The 22,915-nt window shown below is 42.6% G+C and overlaps 1 protein-coding gene across 1 annotated transcript in view; it reads left to right on the plus strand.

Annotated features, from left to right (window-relative positions):
* Positions 1 to 22,915, plus strand: part of PTPRT (protein tyrosine phosphatase receptor type T) — a gene marked incomplete at its 3' end in the record, with an annotated part of 923,104 nt that overhangs the window by 776,086 nt on the left and 124,103 nt on the right. Inside the window, exon 17 of the mRNA XM_012558679.1 lies at positions 7,907 to 8,055. Within this exon, the coding sequence (XP_012414133.1) occupies positions 7,907 to 8,055 (149 nt within the window). The remainder of the gene's footprint in view (positions 1 to 7,906; positions 8,056 to 22,915) is intronic.

A 22,915-nucleotide genomic window follows, 5' to 3' on the forward strand; every position in this document is an offset into this window, starting at 1 on the left:
CTACAGCTTTCAGTATGGATTATGCCTTAACATAAAGAAAACAAAAATCCTCACAACTGGATCAAAAAGCAGCATCATGATAAACGGAGAAAGTATTGAAGTTGTCAAGGATTTCATTTTACTTGGATCCACAATCAATGCCCACGGAAGCAGCAATCAAGAAATCAAACAACATATTCCATTGGGCAAATCTGCTTCAACCAAACCAAACCAAACCAATTGTTGCTGAGTCGACTCCGATTCAGCGATCCTGTAAGGACAGAGTAGAACTGCCCCATAGGGTTTGCAAGGCTGTAAATCCTTATGGAAGAAGATTGCCACATCTTTTTCCTCAGAGTGGCTGGGGGGTTCAAACCACCAATCTTTTGGTTAGCAGCCAAGTGCTTTAAGCACTGCACCACCAGGGCTCCTTAATCTGCTGCAAAAGACCTCTTTAAGGTGTTAAAAAGCAAAGATGTCACTTTGAGAACTAAGGTGCACCTGACCCAAGCCATGGTTTCAGTCGCCTCATATGCATGGGAAAGCTGGACAATGAATAAGGAAGACCGAAGAATTGATGCCTTTGAATTATGGTGTTGGTGAAGAATATTGAAAATACCATAGGCTGTCAGACGAGTGAACAGATCTGTTAAAGAAGCACAACCAGAATGCTCCTTAGAAGGGAGGATGGTGAGACTTCATCTTATATAATTTGGACACGCTATGAGAAGCGACCAGTACCTGGAGAAGAACATAAAGCAGATGGTTAGCAAAACAGAGGAAGACCCTCAATGTGATGGATTGACATAGTGGCTGCAACAATGGGCTCAAACCTAGCAACGATTGTGAGGATGGTACAGGACTGGGCAGTGTTTTGTTCTGTTGTACACTGGGTAGCTGTGAGTTGGAACTGACTTGAAGGCACCTAACAACAACACAAGAAAGAGATTATTTAAATGAACTTGGATGTTGCTTGTATTTAAAAGATCAGAATACCAAAGGGCATTTATTGAGTGCTGATTATGTACCATGCATTGTGCAAAATGGTTTGCATGCAACATATAATATTTAATCCTTACAACTACTTTGTTGTTGCTGTTCGTTGCCATTGAGTCAGCTCAGACTCGTGGTGACCTTATGTATAACTGAACGAAGTGTTGCCTGGTCCTGTGCTATCTTCAGGATCATTGGTGTGTCTGAGTCCATCGTTGTGAGTTCTACTTTACCTGCATTCTACAGACGTGAGGAAACTGTCACACAGAGGGATGGGTAATCTGCAAGAGCTCACACAGCAAGTAAGAGATGGAGCGAGGTGTGGATGCCAGGCTGCCACAGCCCGTGTGTTAACTGCTATGCCGTTCTGCCTCCATGACGTCAGAGGAGGTGGGGTGTTCTCCTTTAAATCCTGCACATATCCACTACCTTGTTTACACTATTGACTCTGATGTGGTTCAGCCCAACCTCTCTCAGCAACAGTAATTCTGAGTTAGTGGAGTTTGGATTCATGAAGTTTTGCCACACTGATAAGGGGCTAGAATCATGTGTACATGGACTAGATTTGCACTTCTAATTTCATCCCGAGAAGAGAAATGGAGGAACACTGGGGCAGGTGCCCTGAGCTGGCAGACAGAAAGCAGGGCTCTGGGTCCCATGGCCTCCACTGGCATGCTGTGTGCCAAGGCAAAGTTCCTCCTCTCTCCAGGTCTCAGTTGTTTCTTCTATAAACAGAGAGGGTGGTGCAAGGTGACCTCCAGTTCCCTTCCAGTTCCGATGTGTAACTGTCATCAGAGATCCAATCATGCCAGCACAGAAGCGTCCTGATTTAGACAGTAGGATGCCAGCTTTTAACAGGAATGAGCTTCAGGTCTGTGTCTCCCTTGTCTACCTCCCATGGGCTGAGACATCTCTCTGGGTCCAATCTTTGTCATTTACCAAGAAAGTCTGTCCAGAGCTGCCAGTTAAGGGTGGGCCAGAGGGACAGCCCCATGGGGAAGGGTGCCCTGATCAGTGTCTCCCCAGGGGGGTGGGTATGGCTCTCCATATCTAGGGAAAAACCCTAGGGGAACCCCCAGGAGACCTCTGTCCCAGTCCAGAACAGAGTCAAGGGTTTTGCAGAACCATGTGCTGGAATCCTGCATGGTCTCTTTTCCAAGTGATTTCCCAACCTCTACTTGAACTCCCCCAATGATGTGGAGCTCATTACTTCCACTGGTACAAAGATGGTACTCATTTAGTATCTGTCGAACAAATTAAAAGTGCCAAGAGGAGGAAACTACTGACTTTGCTTGAGGAGGAGGAGAAGACTTGTAAGAGTAGGGGAAGTTTGAGTTGGGTCTTACAAGGTGAAGAGAAGGTTGTCGAGGAATAAAAATGGGAAGGGCAATTCAGGCAGTAGGCACTTCCTAAAGAGACCCAAGCAGTTCTACCTTGCTAGAAATTTCTTTCTTGTATCAAGCCAACCTGGTCCCAATTCTGCCCCCTGGGACCATACAGAGCCAGAGGTCAGATATAGGAAGAGAGCATACCTGAGTATTCCCTCTCCATGAGAAATATCCTGGGTGCTTTCACACACTCCCTGCATAGAATGATTTCAGAACCCTTCACAGCCCTTCGTCCCTCTCCTGAGCCATGCCACCTGCCGCTATCCCTTATACAGAGTGGTGCTCAGAGTAAGTCACAGGACTCAAAGTCCATCCTTGGCACATCTCCTGCCCCCTGCCCCCTCACTCAGTTAACAAACAAAGGTCAGACGGACCTCAGAGTGAGGTGTTAGAGGAAAGTCTGGGAAGGGCTACGGTCACGTCACATTGTCCCCACCTGTCAGACACGGTAAACTTTGGGCTACTATGATTTAAAACATCCTCCAGCTCTGAAAGTGTCCCTACAGAGGAATAAATAGGCTTGTGCATGCTGTCTTTCTACCAGCTTTTGGGACCCCCTGCTGGTGAAATTGTACCCAATTGGCAAGAATCTCAGAATAACTGGAGGAAAAGAAATCCCAGCTCAGGAAGTTGCAGATGCTTGAGTCTTGAAGGCTGTGAGGATTCTGTGAATTCTACAGCCATCCCATAAGTTGCGACTATTTGATGCGTTTTTGTTGTTGTTTTAATATTACACAGTGATGGCTGTTCTGTGGGCTCAGGAAAGAAAGAATCTCTGACTTCTGTGAACATTCTATTAATTTTTCAAATATGTCAAGAATTCTGTGAAGGCTGCAAGAAAGACATGCTAAGTTATTAGCCAAAAATATTCATAGGTACAAATATTCCAGGTCACAGACTAATTTCATACAGATTTTTCTTTCTTTCCTTACATACATCTTCTTTTAATATGGTTGTAATTTACACTCAGAGTAGGATGACAATATGTGTGTGTGTGTGTGTTTCTATCACTGTGACATTATTCTTTTTCTAATAGACTATTTTTTAGAGAAATTTTAGGTTTACAAAAAAAATGTGCAGAAAGTACAGAGTTCCCACTTACCCCTTCCCCCACACTTTGTTTCTCTTATTAACATCTTGCTTTTCCTCTGGTATATTTGTTACACTTGGTGAAACAATATTGATACATTAGGGTTCATTCTTCCCTTTGTATAGTTCTATGGACTTTGACAAACGCTTAATGTCAAATGGAACGGCCATCTTTCTACACTTCCGGTAGTAGACTTTTACATCTAAATGTGTGCAACAAATTTATTGAGCACCTGCTATGCCCATACCCTCAGCAAGAAATTGAAGTAGGTACAAGAAGTCAAAGCCCTTTTCCCAAGAGGCTCTTGACCTTGTGGGTGAGACAGCTGAATCATTGCAATACGACTAGAAAAGTGTGTAGCTGACATGCCACTGAGGCCTTGCCTGAACTCCTGACTGTGTTCAAACAAGCTATTGTCTCCCTCATAGCAGCAGATATTTCCCTTCTTGGCGTTCATCAGCTCTGTGATTTTTTATTCACTTCTGTATTTAACTATTTAGTGCCTGTCTTTGCATTAATCTAGGTATTCCATGAGGGTAGGGGTCATGTCCAGTTTTCACACGATGGTCTCTTTACATCTAGCAGAGACTGGTACGTGTAGGTGTTCAAAAAAATGTTTGTTCAATGCATATGTTGACTAAGAGGAGAGACCTACAATTCTGTCTGGGGGAGGAGAGGGAAGCTTTAAAGGAGAGATGACATTGGAATTGAGGCTTGAAGTAGGCAGAGGAGATGGCCAGTGGAAAGAATGGGGACACATTAAGAAACACAGGGTAATGATGGCGGTGGTGGACGAGGAGGCCAGGGAAGAGTTGGTGTTTCCTAAAAACAGAGGTGTGGGGAAGACCAGGTGAAGCTGAAGCCTGGAGCCATTGTTTGAAGATCTTGTAGGTCCTATTCACAGCTTTGCATTTTCTTCTCTCAAGAAAGAAAGGGGAATGTATTAAACTATTTGGTTAGGGGACTGCATATCCATTTCCCTGCATTACTGAGAGGGTTTTTAATATTCAGATTTTAAATTCTGATAGAATGGAGACAGATCCCAAAACCACAGTTTTGCATTTTATTTCCTTCTGCATCACCTCCACTTCCACCCTGTAGCTGTGTTTACCTATTGCTAAAACACCTGGATATAGACTTTAAAATGATTAGATAGCATCATCACCACCACGAACCAGTCGTAAGTGTCTGCTGTGGGCTAAACACTAAGGATGTCATAGATCTGTCTTTTTTACAGCTCAGTTAGTTTTCCCATTTTTAGATTTCTATATGTTTTAGAGAGACTCAATTTTCATTTCTTTTTTTAATTCAGGTATTCAGAACTACCCAAACATATCTGCGAAATGCCATTTTTCATAGACATAGTGAGGCCTTTGTTTATTATTATTTCTTTGGAAACTAATGATTTGTGCCTAAGACAACCCTCTCCATATTATTTTACCTTGAAAGGAATGAGACTGGTTGGTAGTTCTGTCCCCAAGGAAATATCAAAGGCTCCAGTACATACTCATTTATAGTTGTAAAGTTAACTCTCTTATTGGATTTCCTTTTATTTCCTGCTGGGGCAATGTAAGCTTGGATAGAGGCAAAGGATCCGCTGTATATCTTTTCAGATTTATGATTAAGAAGGTCACATATACATTTTTAACCACTTTCCTTTTTGGTAATAAATGAAGAGTAAAAATGTGAAGTGTCATCAGCAGCAGACTTCTTCATTTTTCTTTCATTGCCGTTCCCCCTGCCCCTGTCTGAGAGCCTGTGATGGTGAGAAAGGCCCTGGCCGATCCAGTGCTTCATTTCTTGTTGTTTTTCTGTCTGCCTGGGATAGTTTCACTGGTTGAACCCCATGCCTGTGGCCAGAGTATTATAACCAAAAAATGCATTCCTAGTCCTGAATGTCCTTCTTTCCCCAGGCCAATTAAAATAAATAAATAATATGTAAAGCCATTTTAGGCTGCATTTGAAGAAGTTTTATGTTCAAAATGAGGAAGGGAGCTTTCTATGGATCCTGATTCTGCCTCCACCCTTCTTCACTTTGCTCTCTGCCTCTGAGCACTATCTAGATGGATTCCCTCCAGGGGATCCCTTACCTCTGGCATCTACAGGAGTTCAGAGGAGGTGGAGTGGAGTCAGGGCATTTATGCCTCTCGTTCCCTCCCTGTGAGCTCTACCTGGACTGGCTGGGTCCCTCTTCACAACACTGTCCTTTGGGGGTCTGGGAAGGGCTTCCTCTACTTGTTCCTTGGGACCCACAGGTGGTAAACAGCTCTTCTGTCACTATGCTATAGCTTGGGTTCTCCTACACCCTTCTCACCTTCGTCAGTAGTCCTTTTAGAAATAAGCCCTCATCAAATTGCCCTCATTTGAGTCTCCCACCTGTCATTCTTCTGTATAGTCTACACCTATATCATGTAGTTGTTGTTGGGTGCCATTGAGTCGATTTTCAACTCATAGCAACTCCATGTGACAGAGTAGAACCGCCCCATAGGGTTTTTTAGGCTGCAATCTTTATGGGAGCAGATCACCAGGTCTTTCTCCCACAGAGCTGCTAGGTGGATTCGAACTGCCAACCTTTCAGTTAGCTACTGAGCACTTAACTGTTGTGCGACCAGGGCTCCTGGTGGATACTATCAAGCTAAAATGAGCCTAGATAAACTCCTCTAAAATATTTCCGCTAAGTCTAGGTCCATTCGTTTCTTGAATACCTCCTCTGACAGGGAAATCATTGCCTCTTGACACTGCCTATTCCATGATCAAGTGTGGTCAAATTTGGAAAATCATTCCCTATAATTATACTGAAATTGACCTCTCTGGAATACCTATTCTTTCCGTGTTTAGATAGGAGTGACCAAGATTGAAATTGAAGTCAAGTTCTGTGAGGAATGGAGCAACAGACCAGGAGGAATTTATCCTCAAGCTATTTAATGCAAATCCCATAGCCTTTTGTATGATAGGACTATACTAATTATATTTAGGTGAATAAATGTTGAGAAAACTCAGAGTGACCATCCTGGCTTTTTAGAAATATTTTAACTGTCATATGTAAAAGGAGTTAGTCATATTTTTATATCCCTAGCAATAGATCTACTATCAATCAGTTAAAATCTAAGAGAAGTAGATTTCAAATTTATACAAAGAACTTTTTAACCATTAATTTCCCTGGTGAAGTCTCAAACCTCCATCACTTAATATAATCCAGAGGGAGATGGGAGTACACAGGTAGGGCCCTTGGAGAGAGGATGTAGACATTGGGATGAAGTTGGACAAGAAGGCGATGATTTCAAAGCACGACTAGCAGTTGCCATGTGTTGAATGCTCATTTTGTACCAGGCACTGTGCTCCGTGTGTTTCATGTATTATCTCATTTAATACCCACAGCCCTGTAAAGTTGGGCCTCTTAATTTGCCACAGTACAGATGATAACTTCATGACTTAAAGAGGTTAAGGAACTTGCCCAAGGTCATGCAGCTAGCAGGTGGAAGAGGCGCGATATGAACCCAGGTCTGCCTGGTGTCAAAGCCGATGGTTTTAACCCCTACTGGTCAGTGTCAGGAAACCCTGGTGACGTACTGGTTAAGAGCTATGTCTGCTAACCAAAAGGTCAGCAGTTTGAATCCACCAGGTACTCCCTGGAAGCTCTAATGGGGCAGTTCTACTCTGTCCTATAGGGTCGCTATGAGTTGGAAACGACTTGATGGCAGTGGGGTTGGATTTTTTTTTTTTTTTTGGTCAGTGTCAGAATTACCTGGGGAACTTGGTGGACATACCAAGGTCCAGGCTCTATCCCACTTCAATGAGCCTGGTCCTCAATGTGCTTTCTCAGCTTTCTAGGTGATTCTAATTTACTCCAAAGTTTGAGAACCATTATTCTGCCCTATTATAAATGTCCATCCAGTTCTGAGGTTCTCTTATCTATATGGGAAGAGCTATGCATCGAATAGGTTGACTTTTCTCCTTTTGAACTCCAAGACTAACTCACCTCCACCCTCACCCACTGCCAGCCACCAGCCCCTACTTCAATCTGTCATTGTTTGCTGGGTTCATTTCATGAGATTAATTGCTGAGAAAGGCCAAACTCCATTTTTAATCTCATTCAGAGCCACAGGAACAGAAAGATTAGCCTAGCCTCTCTCTCCCTTTCAAAGGAGAGTAAGGGAAGCATCATGCAAATCTCATTAATTTTCTGTTTTAAGCTCAAGTATAGAACACGCTCATTGCCAGGAATGAGACAGGATGAGTCTCATGTTTCTGAGTAAATGGAAACCATTCATGGTTTCAGGAGGAAACCTTTATACCACCTTGACATTGAAGGACCCACCTTGACTCTGTTTCTGGGGAACAAGTGAGGGTTGAGGGTTGAGGCTGAGGGATAGGGAAGAACAATCTGATCTCCCCAATGCTTTAATACAACTGGCACCATCTGACTGTGATTTCTCCCCTTGCACATGTCCCAAAGGAAGCTGGCCAAGAAGCAGAAGGAGACACAGAGTGGAGCCCAGAGAGAGATGGGTCCCGTGGCCTCGGCCGACAAACCCACCGCCAAGCTCAGCGCCAACCGCAACGATGAAGGCTTCTCCTCTAGCTCTCAGGACGTGAATGGATTCAGTAAGTTGAGTCAAGTAAGGGGAGGTAGACATCTGTGGTCCAGCTGCCTTAAGTTTGACCATGGTACCTTTCTGTAGACCTCTCACAGTGGTCAGAGGCTGTACGGTGTGGGTTCAGGATACTTCCCTGGGAGGTCCAGGATGAAGGTTCTCCCTAGCAAAGACACGGGAGCAGGTCATCCTAATTGTTCATGAACACACATAGAGACAGATTAAAAATAATAATAAAGGAGAAGGAGGAGGAGACAACTATGACCTTGAGGAGAAAATATGCATATTGAATTAATTGCCTTAAAGTTTTCAAAGCAATGCTTCACATAAACCACATAAGGTAGGTGAGTCATGGATTATTACTATCTCCATTTTGAGTGCTTAGGAAACTGAGACTCAGAGAAGCAACTTCTCCAAAGTCCCATGGCTGGTGAGACCTGGAACCCATGCTTCCCAAACCTTGGCCAGTTCTCAGCCACTGCCAATGTTCCAAATGGAGTTTAGTCAAGGGCCCCGAGTCCTCATGCAGAGTTAATACAGGATCCCAAATTAGTCTAAGTTTTCAGGGTTAACCCTTGTCCAAGGAAGAACCCCAAGACTGGTAACATCTAAGGCCACCTTGGTGATCAGTCTCAAAAGAGCTGGCTCTTGTTTTTTTGTCTTTCAGTTGTGCTGTGAGCCAGTTCTTTCTCAGAATTTAACAGAAAGGCCAGATTCAAATGTTGGTAAATTCAGGAAATGTGAGCATAGACAGACTTCCTCCACATATTGTGTAAATTGCAAATGGAAAACAACACGTTGTATGATAATTACTTTAGATATGTTCTGCTTAGCACGATGTGGATCTGTGAGAGAAGGAAGAAAGGAAACTAGTATTGATTGACTACCTTCTGTGCTGCAGGCCGTCTCTCATTTCATCCTCACCACAGCCCGGCGAGGTACTTATTGTTCCCATTTTATGGGTATGGTATTCCCAAGGAGCAGCTCTATTCTGCACACATGGGGTCGCCACGAGTTGGACTCAACCTGACAGTATCTGACAATGACAACGACGATGAAAATCTAAGGTTCAGTGAGCTTGGCTAACCTCTCAGAGCCAAACCACTAGTTCCTGATGGATTCAGCATCCCAGAATGACTCAGGTCCATGATTCCTAACCTAGATACATCACCGAACCCACCTGGAGAGGTTTATAAACTACACATATCTGGGCCTCAGCCCTTACCTACTGAATCAAAATTTCCTGTGGGATGAGGGGAGAGGCGGGGTTCAAAGATGTAGATTTTGTCAGTCACTCAGGGGATTCTTATCGGCACCCTAGTTAAGAACGGCAACCTTTGAGAGAGGCCAACAGCTATTTTCAGGTATTGATGTGCTGCCTTGGGGAAGAGAGGTTAGTTTTAAACCTACAGAAAAGCTGAAAAAAGAAAAAAATGAATACCCATATACCCTATACCTAGATTTGCCAATTGTTAACATTTTGCTACCTTTGCACATTCTTTCTCTCTCTCTCTGTGGTGTGTATATATGTATACCATTTTTTCCTGAACCATTTAAAAGCAAGTTGCAGACATCATGACACTCCACCTCCACAGACTTCAGCATGTATTTCCAAAGATCTAGGACAGCTCTTCTACATGAGCACAGTAAAATTATCTTACTCAAGAAACGTAACCTTGTTTTAATGATATCTAATATGTCAGGTGGCATAGTGGTTAAGTGCTACGGCTGCTAACCAAAAGGTCGGCAGTTCAAATCCGCCAGGCACTCCTTGGAAACCCTATGGGGCGGTTCTACTCTGTCCTATAGGGTCGCTATGAGTCAGGATTGACTCAACGGCAATGAGTTTGGTTTTTTTTTTTCTTTTTTTGGTTTTAATATGTCAGGTCATAGGCAAATTTCCTCAGTGGCTCCCAAATAGTTTTTATTGTTTGTGTTTTAAATCCAGGATCCAATCAAGATACTCCCATTGTATTTTGTCCTCATAATCTCTTAATTTCCTTGAATTTAGAATAATCCTGTCAACTTTATTTTGTCTTTCAGGACCCTGACTTTTGTTTTTTAAAGTCTAGGCCAGTCATCCTGTAGAATGTCCCACAATCTGGATTTGTCTGATTTTTTTCATCATTATTATATTCAGGGTAAACATTTTGACAAAAAATACTACATAAGTGATGTTGTGTGCCTCCCTTTGTAGCATATCAGTAAACACACGATATCACTTTGCCCGTTATTGGTGATGCTAAGTCTGAGCATTTCTTAAGCTTGGGTAATAACTTTTAAAGACAAAGCTTAAAAGCACATCCTGATTATTTTATGAGCAAATATTTAACATTCGTTTTTCTCAGAGAGCAGAGCAAGTTTGCAGTCTGCCTAACTGTGAAGCCAGTCCTTTTTGCATTTTCTACCCAGGTGAGTCACTGGGATTCACACATTCCCCAGGGATCAGGAAAAGGCTATTGAGATAAGCCAGGACTGGCAGAAAAGGGGTTGGCAAGGCAATGGGCTTGGCTTGTCCTTGGAGGCCCTTCCAAATGCCTCCCCTCCTGAGCTGGCTGAGTTCTGGCTGCACTAACTTGTCACTAGCTCTGCTGCTTTTGGCCCAATGTAGGGGGAGGGTTAGTTCATTTGCAAGTCTAGCCAATGGGAAACACTAGCCAAGTGGCCCCATGCATCCAGAACGTTTCCTATATAGGCCACCCAAGAACATTTGTGCACACCCTTTTCCATCTGTAAAAGTGCCATGGGGAGGACTCTGAATGCAGAAAAGATTATGGTCAGAGATGTATGGTTATTAGTGTGACCCCAAAATTGTAAGTATTTAGTCTCAAGTCTTCTGATCTCAAGTGAAAACTTGGGTAACATCAATGGAAACATCACCACTCTGCTTTCTCCCTGGGTCAAAACTTAGTCCATTAAGATGAAAACATCCAAACTGAGGTAGATTAGCCAGCCAGAAAGGAAGAGGAAGCATACCCAGTAAAATCTAATCAGATGTTTTAAAGGCAAGAGACAATCTTTCCAAATGATTGATATCATTTGTGTGTACATGCTTGTTGTGTTGTATACATTTTTACACACGCACATAAATATACACACGCCAATGTATGTACACACACATAGACATATACACACATATATGTACAGACATATTGATTTTACAGATACTGCTTTTAAAAAGACAGAAATCAAAATTTCAGTTAACTTTTACTCCATTATTAAGAAGTTTTGCATATATTTAAATCAATGACTATTTTAGGGTTCTACCGGTACATCTAGTATCCTCAAGCTGCAGTCACAACCATGCTCGGGGGATTCTTTTGAATGCCCTGGAATGCATCAGGTGCCTTTTAAAATGCCCTGTGGAACCACTGGGATGAGATTTGAAGGGGAAAAAAAATGTAAGTAATGCTTACACTGGAGATGTAGAAATTGCTTCTGAAATCACCCTGATGTATGTAAAATTGAATCTATTTTGGTGGCATTAGGGAAGTGACTGGTTTCAGCAGTGTCGTCTTTAGGACAAATCTTGAAGAAGCGTTAGGAGAGGCGAGCACAAACATAGTTGTCACATCGGAAAAGATTACAGAAGAACGCGCTCTGAGCAATTATTTCATTACTGAACAGGTAGGTCCCCGCCTAATTCAGATCCTGCCTCCCCCTGTGTAGGTTTATTTTCTGGGGTTTTCTATTCCAAGTGACTGCTATGTTCTGCAACATCCATTCAATCAAGCCTCCCAATATTATATAGGAACTATGACCCCCAGGACTTGAGGGTGATGGGGCTTTGTCAGGTGTGGGCTGTTGCGTTGGAGTACCGTGGCATTCTTGAAAAGGGAGAGCATGCCACATTTCAAGGACAAATGACATGCATTGTTTTCAGTTTAAAGAAATGCTGGCTTTTACTAAGTACTCTCATTTTGATCTTACTGCTCTCTGTACTTGATAGTTATTTTTTTCTGAGATCTTTCATTCCCTAACATTGTTTTCCGGGTCTTTCTTCTGGTGCTCTCTTTTTGTATCCATGCAGAAATGTTTTTTGATTGTGTTAAATACATATATATAGCAAAACATTTGCCAGTCAACATTTTTTTACATGTATAATTCAGTAACACTAATTACATCCATCATGTTGTTCAGTCATCACCACTATCTGTTTCCAGATGTTTCCATCACTCTTAACAGACGTTCAATGCCCCCTAAGCAATGAGCCAGCCCCCCAGAGGTGGCCAAGGGGCCAGGGCCACCCAGACCCCAAAGAGGCTGGGGAGAAGGAAAAATAAAGAAATAAATAACTAGAAAGTTGGTCTTTCTTCTATCCTCTAGCTTTCTCTTCACCACAAAGCTGGGTGAAGGAGAGAAAGGAGACGAAAATAAAATGGCCCTGCTAGACTGGGAGGGCAGTGTCCCCTGGTTCTTCTTTACACTTTACTTCTTTACATTTTCTTGCCACAGGAAATTGGCTCTGGGTAGATCCTTTCACAGATAGGTTCTGTGGGAATCATCCCACCAGGAGCCTCTAAGAAAGTGGGACTGTAGATCTGATGGCCCCATCCTCAGGTATTCCTGAGCTGGACCAAGCCCTGGATAGATACACAAAGAGATGAGCAGTGGCCCTACTCATACAGAGCTCATAGCCTGGCCAAGGAGGCCAATAGTCCAACAAAGAACATGTCTGAACAACACATCAGGAGTTACTGTAGCAGCCTGGACAAAGAGCCACAGGATCTTTCCTCTGCCTTTGTACCCCTCAGTGTGACCAGAACTTGCCTGAGGGTAGTATGCTGTAGCCTCAGGAGTTACTTGCTTCTGATAAAGAGAATGGCACTGAAACCGGATGCCCTCCCTGTCCTTCAGCCCACAGTCCCCAAGTGGGGCTTAAAAGGGTTCCTTTGCAGGTGGTCAGGGAATGTCCAAGCTTGATACCCCATGGGGACAGTTTAGCAGAGATGAGGTAGGCAGAGAGAAGAACCAGACAAAATTTTATCCTAATTATTTTAGTAACATGTTGTGTAAATAAAGCAATTCAAACAGGGAAGACAGAGGATGACTTAAAAAATGTCTGTGGGGGGGTGACTGGAGTTGTGGTAAACTCCTTGGGAAGATTCCTTAACACTTTCAGGATCATGGAGAAATGGGTCTCTGGGAAAATTCGCCTGACCATGGCCTTCTCTGGAGAAATAGTCGACTTAATGATGTGTAATATTAAGGATTGCTAATGATACCTTCCCTTTGCTCAGAATCTTCTCTGGGGAAGTCATTTTGCTAGATGCTGTTTAGATATTATCTTTAATTCTCAAAACAGTGCACCCAGGTATCCTGAGGTCATAAATAAGGAAGCCAAAGCTCAATGAGGTTAAGTATATTTCTGCTGCTGCGTCTTGGTGACCTGTTCCTATTCTGCTTAAAGTCCTTCAGTGGTTATTTGTTGCCCCTGAGGTAAAGGCTAAAACCTAAGCATGACTTCCTAGGCCCTCCACAATCTGACCATAACCCACATCTCTGGCCCATCAGATACCCAGATACTCATTGACTATTAGTTTGAATGCATGTGTGAATGAATGAACGAAAGAATGACGGAGCTGGAATTTAAACTAAGATCTTCTGGAGTTTAAACTAAGCCCACATTTTGTTCTAAGTACTCCTAAACAAATTCGGTCTTCTATTAAACTGAAATCTACTCTCTGTACTTTCCATCCACTCATTCCTTTTCTGCACTCAAGTATGTATTGGTCAGGAACCATGCACTGGCCCTTGTCTGCCCTCTAATGTCACACAAGGTAATGAACTCAGTCTTTCTCTCCCTCCCTGCAGCATCCTTCCTCCCTTCCGCAGCATTTGGTTGAGGCTGATTCTTCCCTAGGCCAAGTAGCCCCCACATTAGCCATCAGCCTTCCCTGAGATAAATTGTTTTCCAGTCTACTCAGAATCCTGATTGGCCCTCAATCTCCATCTGGTCCACGCCCATGGACTGCATGGTTTTCAACACGAACAAGGCCCTCCACACTTGGCTGAGCCACTGGGAGTTCAGCAGAGCTGCCATCACCCCCACTCTGAATTCTATACCTGGGTTGAGGATACACTGCTAACGTTTGAATTAACCTCCAAATCTCCATCACATGTCTGCCAAATACAGAGCTTGTTGTTTTCAGCTAGGGCTGCCTCATTCAGTCCAGGTGAAGATGATTTTGGAGGCCCATGTGAAAGACTTTACATTTTGTCTGTGCTGTTTCCTCTTGTTAGATTTGACCCAGTTAAGCCAGCCTACTGAGATATGTTTTGTTTCTGGGTGTCAGCCAACAATATCATTTAATCTTCCCAGCTTTATGCCTCCAGTGTAATAATTATTAGATTATTAATGTCCATAATACTACTTATCATGTACTGAGCATTAATTATATTCCCATTCCCATGATAAATGCTTCCTATGCATTATCTCATTGATATGTTGTGATGATTAAATAAGTGTTATGATTATTCCGGATGATTTACAGGTGAGGAAACTGAGGCTTAAGAACAGTAAAGAACTCACCTAAGGTTTCATAGTTTAACTGGCAGAGCTGGAACTCAAACCTGGGTCTGTCTGACACCCCTAAGCCCACAGCCAGGACCACTCCACTATGTCAACTTCTGTAAAGTAGGTGTTACTACTCCCATTTTATAGATTAGGCAACTGAAGTGCACAGACATTAAGTCATTTGCTCAAAGCAGCGGTTCTCAAAGCATGGTCCTCAGACTAGCAGCATCAGCATCACCTGGAAACCTGTTAGACACAAATTATCGGGTCCCACCTAGACCTACTGAATCAGGGTCCAGCAATCAGTGTTTTTAACAAGCCCTCCAGGTGATTCAGATGCACTTTCAAGTTTGAGAATCACTAGCTCAAGGTAAAACCCAAGACTGTTAGGCTCCAAAGTGGTTCCTCTTCATGTGCTAAGTTGTCTCTCATAATAGTAGAGTTACAGGCACTGCGGGAGAGAAAGCTCTAAAACTCTCCCCTCACCCCTTCCCAGGGTGGATGTTCCAAAAGGACATTTCCACTTGGAGGTACTGGACCTGAAGGCTGCAAAAAACACATCTATATCCTAAGCAAAACCCCTCTGTCCCCTGCATTTCCATCTCTATTTCCACCTACATCTCCAGGCCCAGGATCCCCTCTGAACCATCCTGAGTCTTTTCTTCAGGGCTTCCAACCAGTTCAGTCTGGTTGCACTCCCTGCTGAGAATTTGCATTTCCACCTCAGGTATTCTGAATTAAAACCCAACCCATTTCCATCCATTCCAACTCATAGCGACAAAACGGGGAAGAGTAGAACTGCCTCATAGGGTTTCCAAGGCTGTAATCTTTATGGGAGCAGACTGCCACATCTTCTCCTGCAGAGCGGCTAGTGGGTTCTAATCGCTGACCTTTCATTTCGCAGCCAAGCACTTAACCACTGTGCCACCAGGCCTCTGAATTAGAATCTACATTTTAACAAGATCCCCAGATGATTCTTACATATCTTGTTAAAATGTAGATTCTGATTCAGTATATCTGGGGTAGAAATGCAAACTCTCAGCAGGAGTCAAAACAGAAGGAACCTGCTTTCCTTTTGTCTGAACAGCAATAACCTAAGATTCAGGATGAAGGAGTGGAAATTTACAAGGAAATACAATGATGAGTAACACAGTGAAACCAGGAGCTCAACAGAGCATTGTGACCAGGATTAAAAATGCATGAAACTCTGTTTGCAGGGAGAATTATATCTTCTGGTTTCTCCAGAATTAAATTGGATCTAGGAGAAGAATAGAATGTTACAAGCTTGCCACCTCCAGTTTTATTGAATATTTTACAGGGATTATTGAATATTTTGCAATCATCCACTTGGCTGACAGATTAAAGGACACGTTTATTAAGTTCCTGGCAACCCAAAGTTGAATGGAATTGTTTACTCCTGGAAGTACAATATGGAAATTTAAGTGGCCTTGAGGAAGTAGACAAATTGCCCATCACAAACACTGAGGAATTAAGTTTCAGAGAATGAAAAAGGGAACATAATAGACTATCAAAACTAAAAATTACCTTAGACATCATCTGATTGAAATTCCTCATCTTAAAGAATTGTGTGCCAGAGAGTTTTCTCAAGGTCACTCACTGAATCATGAGCAGAGCTAGTTCTGGAATTGGGGCTTTGTCCACTCTAGTCCTTGCCCCATGGTCTCCTTCAGAGGAATGAAGTACAGTTAATAAAGGTTTGTCTTCTAATATTTTCTGTAGACCCCTGATCCTATTTCTGCACCAATAGAACCTTCTTAAATTGAATTATACTTTTCATCTCCTGGTTATGGGAATAGCTGAGGTGTTCTTTTAAATATTCATTGAATGTTGACTATATGCCAAGCATTACAGGGATTGTAAAGATAAATAAGACATGGTCTCTGCCTTCAAGGATATTACTGCCCTCAAAGAGGAGACTTGTAAGTAGATTAGTTTCAAAAAATGTGATAAGTGATAGAGAAAAGGTATGTATCGTGTCCCAGGAACACTTATCGGATGCGCAAATTAATTCTAAGTGAGTTAGAGAATACTGTGTAAGGAATGGCTTTGATATGAACGAGATGCAAAAGGAAGGTTGTCCCCAGCAGAAGATACAAAGACTTGGAGGTTTAAAGGGGATAGTGGTTTGAAAAAAGACACTTAGAGTACAAGGTGCTCTGTGTTAAGAGCGAATGGCTGGAGATGAGGCTGGAACAGTAGCTAGAACCTGCCTGGGAAGGGCCTTACTTTCATGGCCAGCTTAAATTCATTTTCCAAGAAGGGTAACCTATTTACAAAATAGAGTCTTCCCAGTGCCTAGTGCCCTTGCCTGTTGTTGGAGCCTGGCCTCATATTCTCTCTGAGTTGTATAAATTCACCTTTCCATTGCAGATAAGTAGGGATAGCATTTTATCAGCTACAGACCTTCACTTTGACTGTGAGCTAGCCCAGCCAGTTCCTTCTCAATACCCTTTCAAAGAGACCTCGTGAAACTACCAAGCTGAAGTTGCTTTTGACAATTTATGCTAGATCACTACATCTTGAGTAGAAAATAGAATTGTTCGCTACACCACACAGGTGGTCCTGAATTACAACAGGGCTCTTAGAAAGAGCTTGTTAAAGTAATCAGGGATAAAGAAGTGATGTTGAAAATGTAAATATATAGTTGCTAGGTAGCAGAATAAACTGAGCTTAGAGACCAATTTTTTTTTTCCTCAGCTCAAATATACAGCCTGGGTAAATTGAAAACACAGATAATAATTCTACTAGCTAACATTTTGTGAGTAATTACTGGATAAGGCACTTTACATGCATCATTTCATTTAATCTTCCCAACAACTCTGAGGCAGTTTAAGAAAACTAATGCTTAGAGGACTGAAGCAACTTGTTCAAGGTCACACAGCTACCAAGAAACCATGCCAGGTTTTGAACCTGGGTGTGTATGATGGACCTATCAACAACCCCTCCTTCTTGAATCACTTTGTTTGCTTGGCTTCCACTCTCCAGGTTTTTCTGATTCCTCCCCAGCCATTTCTTCTTCATTGGTTCATCCTCTGGTTCAAAATCTCTAACCATTAAAGACCCCAGGGCTTAGACCTTGAACTCTTTTCTGCTTATACTTACTCCAGGTGGGTGAACATGTATTAAAAGAGATAATGAGCTCAGGAAGAGGCCAGATTTGGAGCAGAAGAGCAGGAATTTAGATCCAGGTTTGAGGTGTGGTTGAGTCATGAGTTGAATCTGTGGATCTGGATCTCAGAGGAATGGTCTGGCCTGGATATATAGATATTTGCTTCATTGTGTATACATGGTGATTGAAGACTTCACCATGAATAAGGAAGCTGAGGCCCACAGAGGTGAAACAAATTGCTTAGGGTCACTTGGCAAGTTAATGGAAGAGCCAGAACTTCAAAACTAAGACTTAAAAATAGAGTGTTTATAGAAAATCAGTCAATTAAAACTGAGGTCATAATGTTAAAGCAGAGGACTATAAAAGGACTATGTTAATGCGTATATATATGTATATATATTACAAAACATTTTCCATTTCAACTATTTTACATGTTCAATTAGTGACATTAATTACATCCACCAAATTGTGCATCCATTCGCCAAGTTGTACAACCCATCACAACCCTTAACAGAAACTCAGTGCCTCTTAAACAATAACTCCCTCTCAACACCAAGTGTTGAATATTTTATGACTTCAATATGTCTTGAACCCATCCACTTTTCTCCACATTCACTACCTCCATCCTTGTCCAAGCCATCATCATCTCTCAGCTCCATAAGATCCACAGCCCCTAAATAGTCCTCCTATCCCTCCTTGCCATTCTCTTGTCCATTTTCTTCATAACAGCTAGGAGAACAGGGTCTATTTAAGGTAAATCTGACCATGTTGCCTCACTCCTCCCTTGCTTAACACAATTTTATGACTTCTGATTGCTCTTAAGCTAAAGACCAAGTCCTCATCCCGTCCTGACCTACAAGCTGGTCTTGCACTCCCTACCTCTTGCAGGCTCCCACATCTCACTGCCCCTTTCTCTGTGAGCTCCAGCCACACCTTCTCTCAATACTTCACCTTTTCCATGTTCCTTCTACCCCAGGGCCTTTGTCCATGCCATTGCTCTATACAGAGCAGAGGTGGGCAAAATACAGCCCACAGCCCAAATCCAGCTCACTACCTGTTTTTATAAGGAAAGTTTCTGGAACACAGGCACCCCCATTTGTGTATCTATTGTCTGTGGCTGCTTTTGTTCTCCAACAGCAGAGTTGAATGGTACAACAGAGACTATCCAGCCCACAAAACCTGAAATATTTACTATCTGGCTCCTTATAGAAATGATTGCCGATCCCTCATCTACAACACTGGTTATACCCACACTCTTCCCCTAATTGGCCCCTCCATGTCTTTTTTCCTTTTCTGGCCCCTTTCTTGCCAGACCAGACTGGGTTCCTTTCTAGATGCTATCATAGAATTGTGTTCCCTTTCTTTCTCTGACCTCAGTTTGCAACTGCGATTAAGTCTGACCCATCTACTAGATGACAAGCTCCAAGAGGGAAGGACCGTTTATGTTTTGGGTATCCTAGCATGTAGCACAGTCTATGGCGCAAAATAGATACAGAAAAACCCATGTTGAATTGAATGGATAGATGAATGAATGGAGAGATGGATAGGATTCAGGCATAGCAATCCTATACACTCAGTCAGAATAAAAACATATATCTGGGGGGCCTGAAACAGCTGAACCCACATGCTATTGTCTTGTTTTCTGCCTCCACAATTGAGCGCAGGCAGAGAGAAGACTGGAAGGATGTTGCTTTGCCAGTCATATTATATCAAAATCTCTCCCATCCCTGCCACCAACACCCCAGTCTGGCAACTGTTAAGGGAATTTACAAGTCCCTTTTCATGGTTCCTGTAAAACTGGGAGCTGCTACTCAAAATAGCCTCACCAATCATAAGAGCAGGAAGGTATATCAGTTGGTGGCCTGCAGACCACATACAAATATAGGTAAAGACTCAGATGGGCTACTACTTGGCTCTCTCAGTGGAAGAAGCAAGAAAAATAATCAAGAGGAAGCAGAGATAGAACAACAGATTGTGGTTCTACATTTGCTGGATGGCCTCACAAGTAGCCATGGGGACATCAGTTATCTGGCAGGTGCAGGGAGAGAGGGGGCACTTGTTACATGGGCCCAATCTGTGTGATTATCATGGAGACCTGACGTCCCCACACCATTTATTCTAAGATGTTTCCTTCGTTACTGAAACTCATTTACTAGGTAAAAAGAAAGAGATTTGGACTATGTTGATTTTCCAGGTGAGAAGAGGCCAAGATGAGTTGATAAACATCAACAGGAAATGGGACTAGGTTCATTGGGCTACTTCAAGATGGACGCAAGGAAAACATTGTGGGTGAGCTGAGGTTTAAAGGCTGAGTAGTAGGAATTTGCCAAGGCAGAAAAGGAGAAACATTTTATGGCTATTTGTTTGGATGTACATTCCATGTCAAAACTTAAAAATGGCATAAAACAACAACCATTATATTCTTCTCACAATTCTGTGGACCAGGAGTTTAGACATGGCACAGCAGGAATAGCTTCTGTCTGCTTGACAATGAGGGGCCTCAGATGGTGTGACTTTAATGATTTCAGATGGCTGGGACATCTCTTCTAGGGCCATATGTCTAGAAACTAGTTCTTCCTCAGGTTGTATATGCTAGGAATGGAATGCCTAAGATGGCTTCTTTATTCACATGTCTGACTCCTGGGCTTGAATGACTGGAACATCTATGACTGGCTGGCATTGCTCACTCTCTCCATGCATCTAGCATAGGTTTCCTTGTAGCATGGCAGACTTTTGGTAATTGGACTTTTTGCATGATGGCTGGCTTCCCCCAGAACAAGTGTCCCAAGAAGCTAGATGGAAGGCCAGCCTTCTTAAAAGTTAGGTTGAGAACTGGCACAGGATCACTTCTGCTGCATATCATTGTTAAAAATAGTCACAGACCAGCCTAGATTCAAAGGAGTGGAGATGCAGACTCTACCTCTAAGTAGGAGAAATGGCAAGTGCATATAGGAAGGGAAGGAATTGATGATGGCCATCTTGAAGACAAGCTACCACACTATTCCCAAATGGGAGAATGCATGTACGGGGGCACAGAGGTATGAGAAAGTCTGCTTGGCTGCTAGAACAAAGAGTAAATAGGAATATTTTCAAAATCTTGTTTTCCCTTTGATCAGAGTGATAACTCTATCATTACTAGCTACATGGTTTGGCAGGGTCTCTGCAGATTTTCTGAATATGGAAAGAACATTTGCTTTCTTGTACAGGTCTTTGTAAATGTAAATTTACTCCCTAAAATGCAGATTCCAAAAGACATCAATATTACTAACTTCTCTCTAAAGATTAGGAAGAGAATGTGAAGGGCAGGAGACAGTTGTTAGTGTGTCTGTCAGGGGTGTTGGTCCTCCTTGAGGTCAGGTCACCCCTGAGCCTTTTCCCAGGAAGCCTAGTCCCTTGGACTTGAGTGGCTATGAGTGGCTTGGCCTCACTGGACTATTCAGGTTATTAGTTCCATGGGGTTAAATGGTGGAAGATGAACCTGAAGGAGTGATCAGGGACTGCATCTTAAAGGGCCTCAAATATTAGAGGGTTTGAAATTTACAGTGTTTTCTGCAAGGAGCCAACACAGATTTTAAGCAGTGGAGGGGCAGGGTTGATTCCTATTTTAGAAAGATCATCCTGGTGACAGTGAGGGGAATGTATTAGAGTGGGAGTAGATGAGACTAATAAAAAGTGGTGTCTTTACATATGTCAGACTTGACAGAAAGTAACACAAAATACTAGTGCACGTGGAAATTTCCTTTTACAGACACTAACATATACACCTACATTCATACTTGTTTACAGAATTAACAATCACTACAACACAATTGGGGGCAATGATTCATTGGTAGAATTCTCGCCTTTTATGCTGAGACCTGGGTACCTGGGTTCCTAGCTCCTCCGCCTCATGGGCAGCCACCACCCGTCTGTCAGTGGAGGCTTGCATCTGCTATTATGCCGAACAGGTTTCAGTGGAGCTCCCAGACTAAGACAGACTAGGAAGAAAGGTCTGGCAATCTACTTCCGAAAATCAGCCAAAGAAAACCCTATGGACCATAGATCAGTCCAAAACCGATCATACACAGGACCAGGTAGCATTTAGTTCTGTTGTGTATGGGGTCTCCACAAGCAGGGGGCAGGCTCGACAGTAGCAAAAAATAACAACACTCAACACAATTGGTGTGGCCAACTCTTTGTCATGAGGCAGGTGGTGGAGAGAGGATACTCTGTAACATTCCATTTTCGGGAATTGTTTTAAGTTCGTAAGTATTGATTAGATCTCTCTGCTTGCTCCATATTTTCTTGATCGATCAATGTTTTTAGGGTTTGGCACCTGGAAATATTTGGACACATTTGATTTTGAAATGAGTGTCCTTATTCAGTTAATGTCTCATTGGGCCTGTTCCATTTTTCCAAGGTGAAAACCCCTTTCATCTTCAGGGTCTTTGATCTAGGTTAGATGAAATTCCCTCTGATCTACAGATGTGACAGTGGCCCAGAAAGTAAGAGAGTCACTCCAAACTAGCAGAGTCACTTCTACTTCTGCTGCAGTGAAGACCCACGTGGTCCTCCACTGAGTCTTCAGCCAGCTGTGTTCTAGCAAATACGTACACTTGCAAATCTGGTCCCTGGGCACTCTCTGTAGCCCTTCTCATTCTGTCCTGTCAGTCTCCTTTCAAACTGATTCATCAGCAGAGATTTACCTAATAACTCAATGTCATTGTTAAGCTTTATTTAAAAATAGCTACTTGCTTATCTTATTCTTCAATTTAAAAATGCAAATCACGCCATGCCACTGACCAACTAAAAACTTGTCACTGGCTCCCATTATCTGCAGAATGAAATTAAAATGCATCTTATGTCCTATACGGCCAAGAATGATCTGACTTCTGTCTAAACCTATAAGTCTCATCTTTGGTCACTCTTTGGCTTGCTCAACATGGTCCAGTTATACTGACTTTCTATTCTTTGAAAACACTAAGCATTTTTCAACATCATGGCTTCCACAATTCTGTTCTCTCCTCCCAAAATGGCCTTCCCTTCTATCACGCATTGTTTAACTCTTGTTTATCCTTAAGTCTATGATTAAATGTCACCTTTTTTGGGCTTCCTTAATTTCCAGTCTCAACAATGCCCGCCTATTTTTTTTTCTAATAGTTCTGTTGTCTAGTTCATCTTAGTATGTTGTTATGGATCGAATTGTGTCCCCCCAAAATGTGTGCAACTTGTCTAGTCCATGAT

The sequence above is a fragment of the Trichechus manatus genome, unplaced genomic scaffold (assembly GCF_000243295.1).
Source record: "Trichechus manatus latirostris isolate Lorelei unplaced genomic scaffold, TriManLat1.0 scaffold00008, whole genome shotgun sequence".
Lineage (NCBI taxonomy): Eukaryota > Metazoa > Chordata > Mammalia > Sirenia > Trichechidae > Trichechus > Trichechus manatus.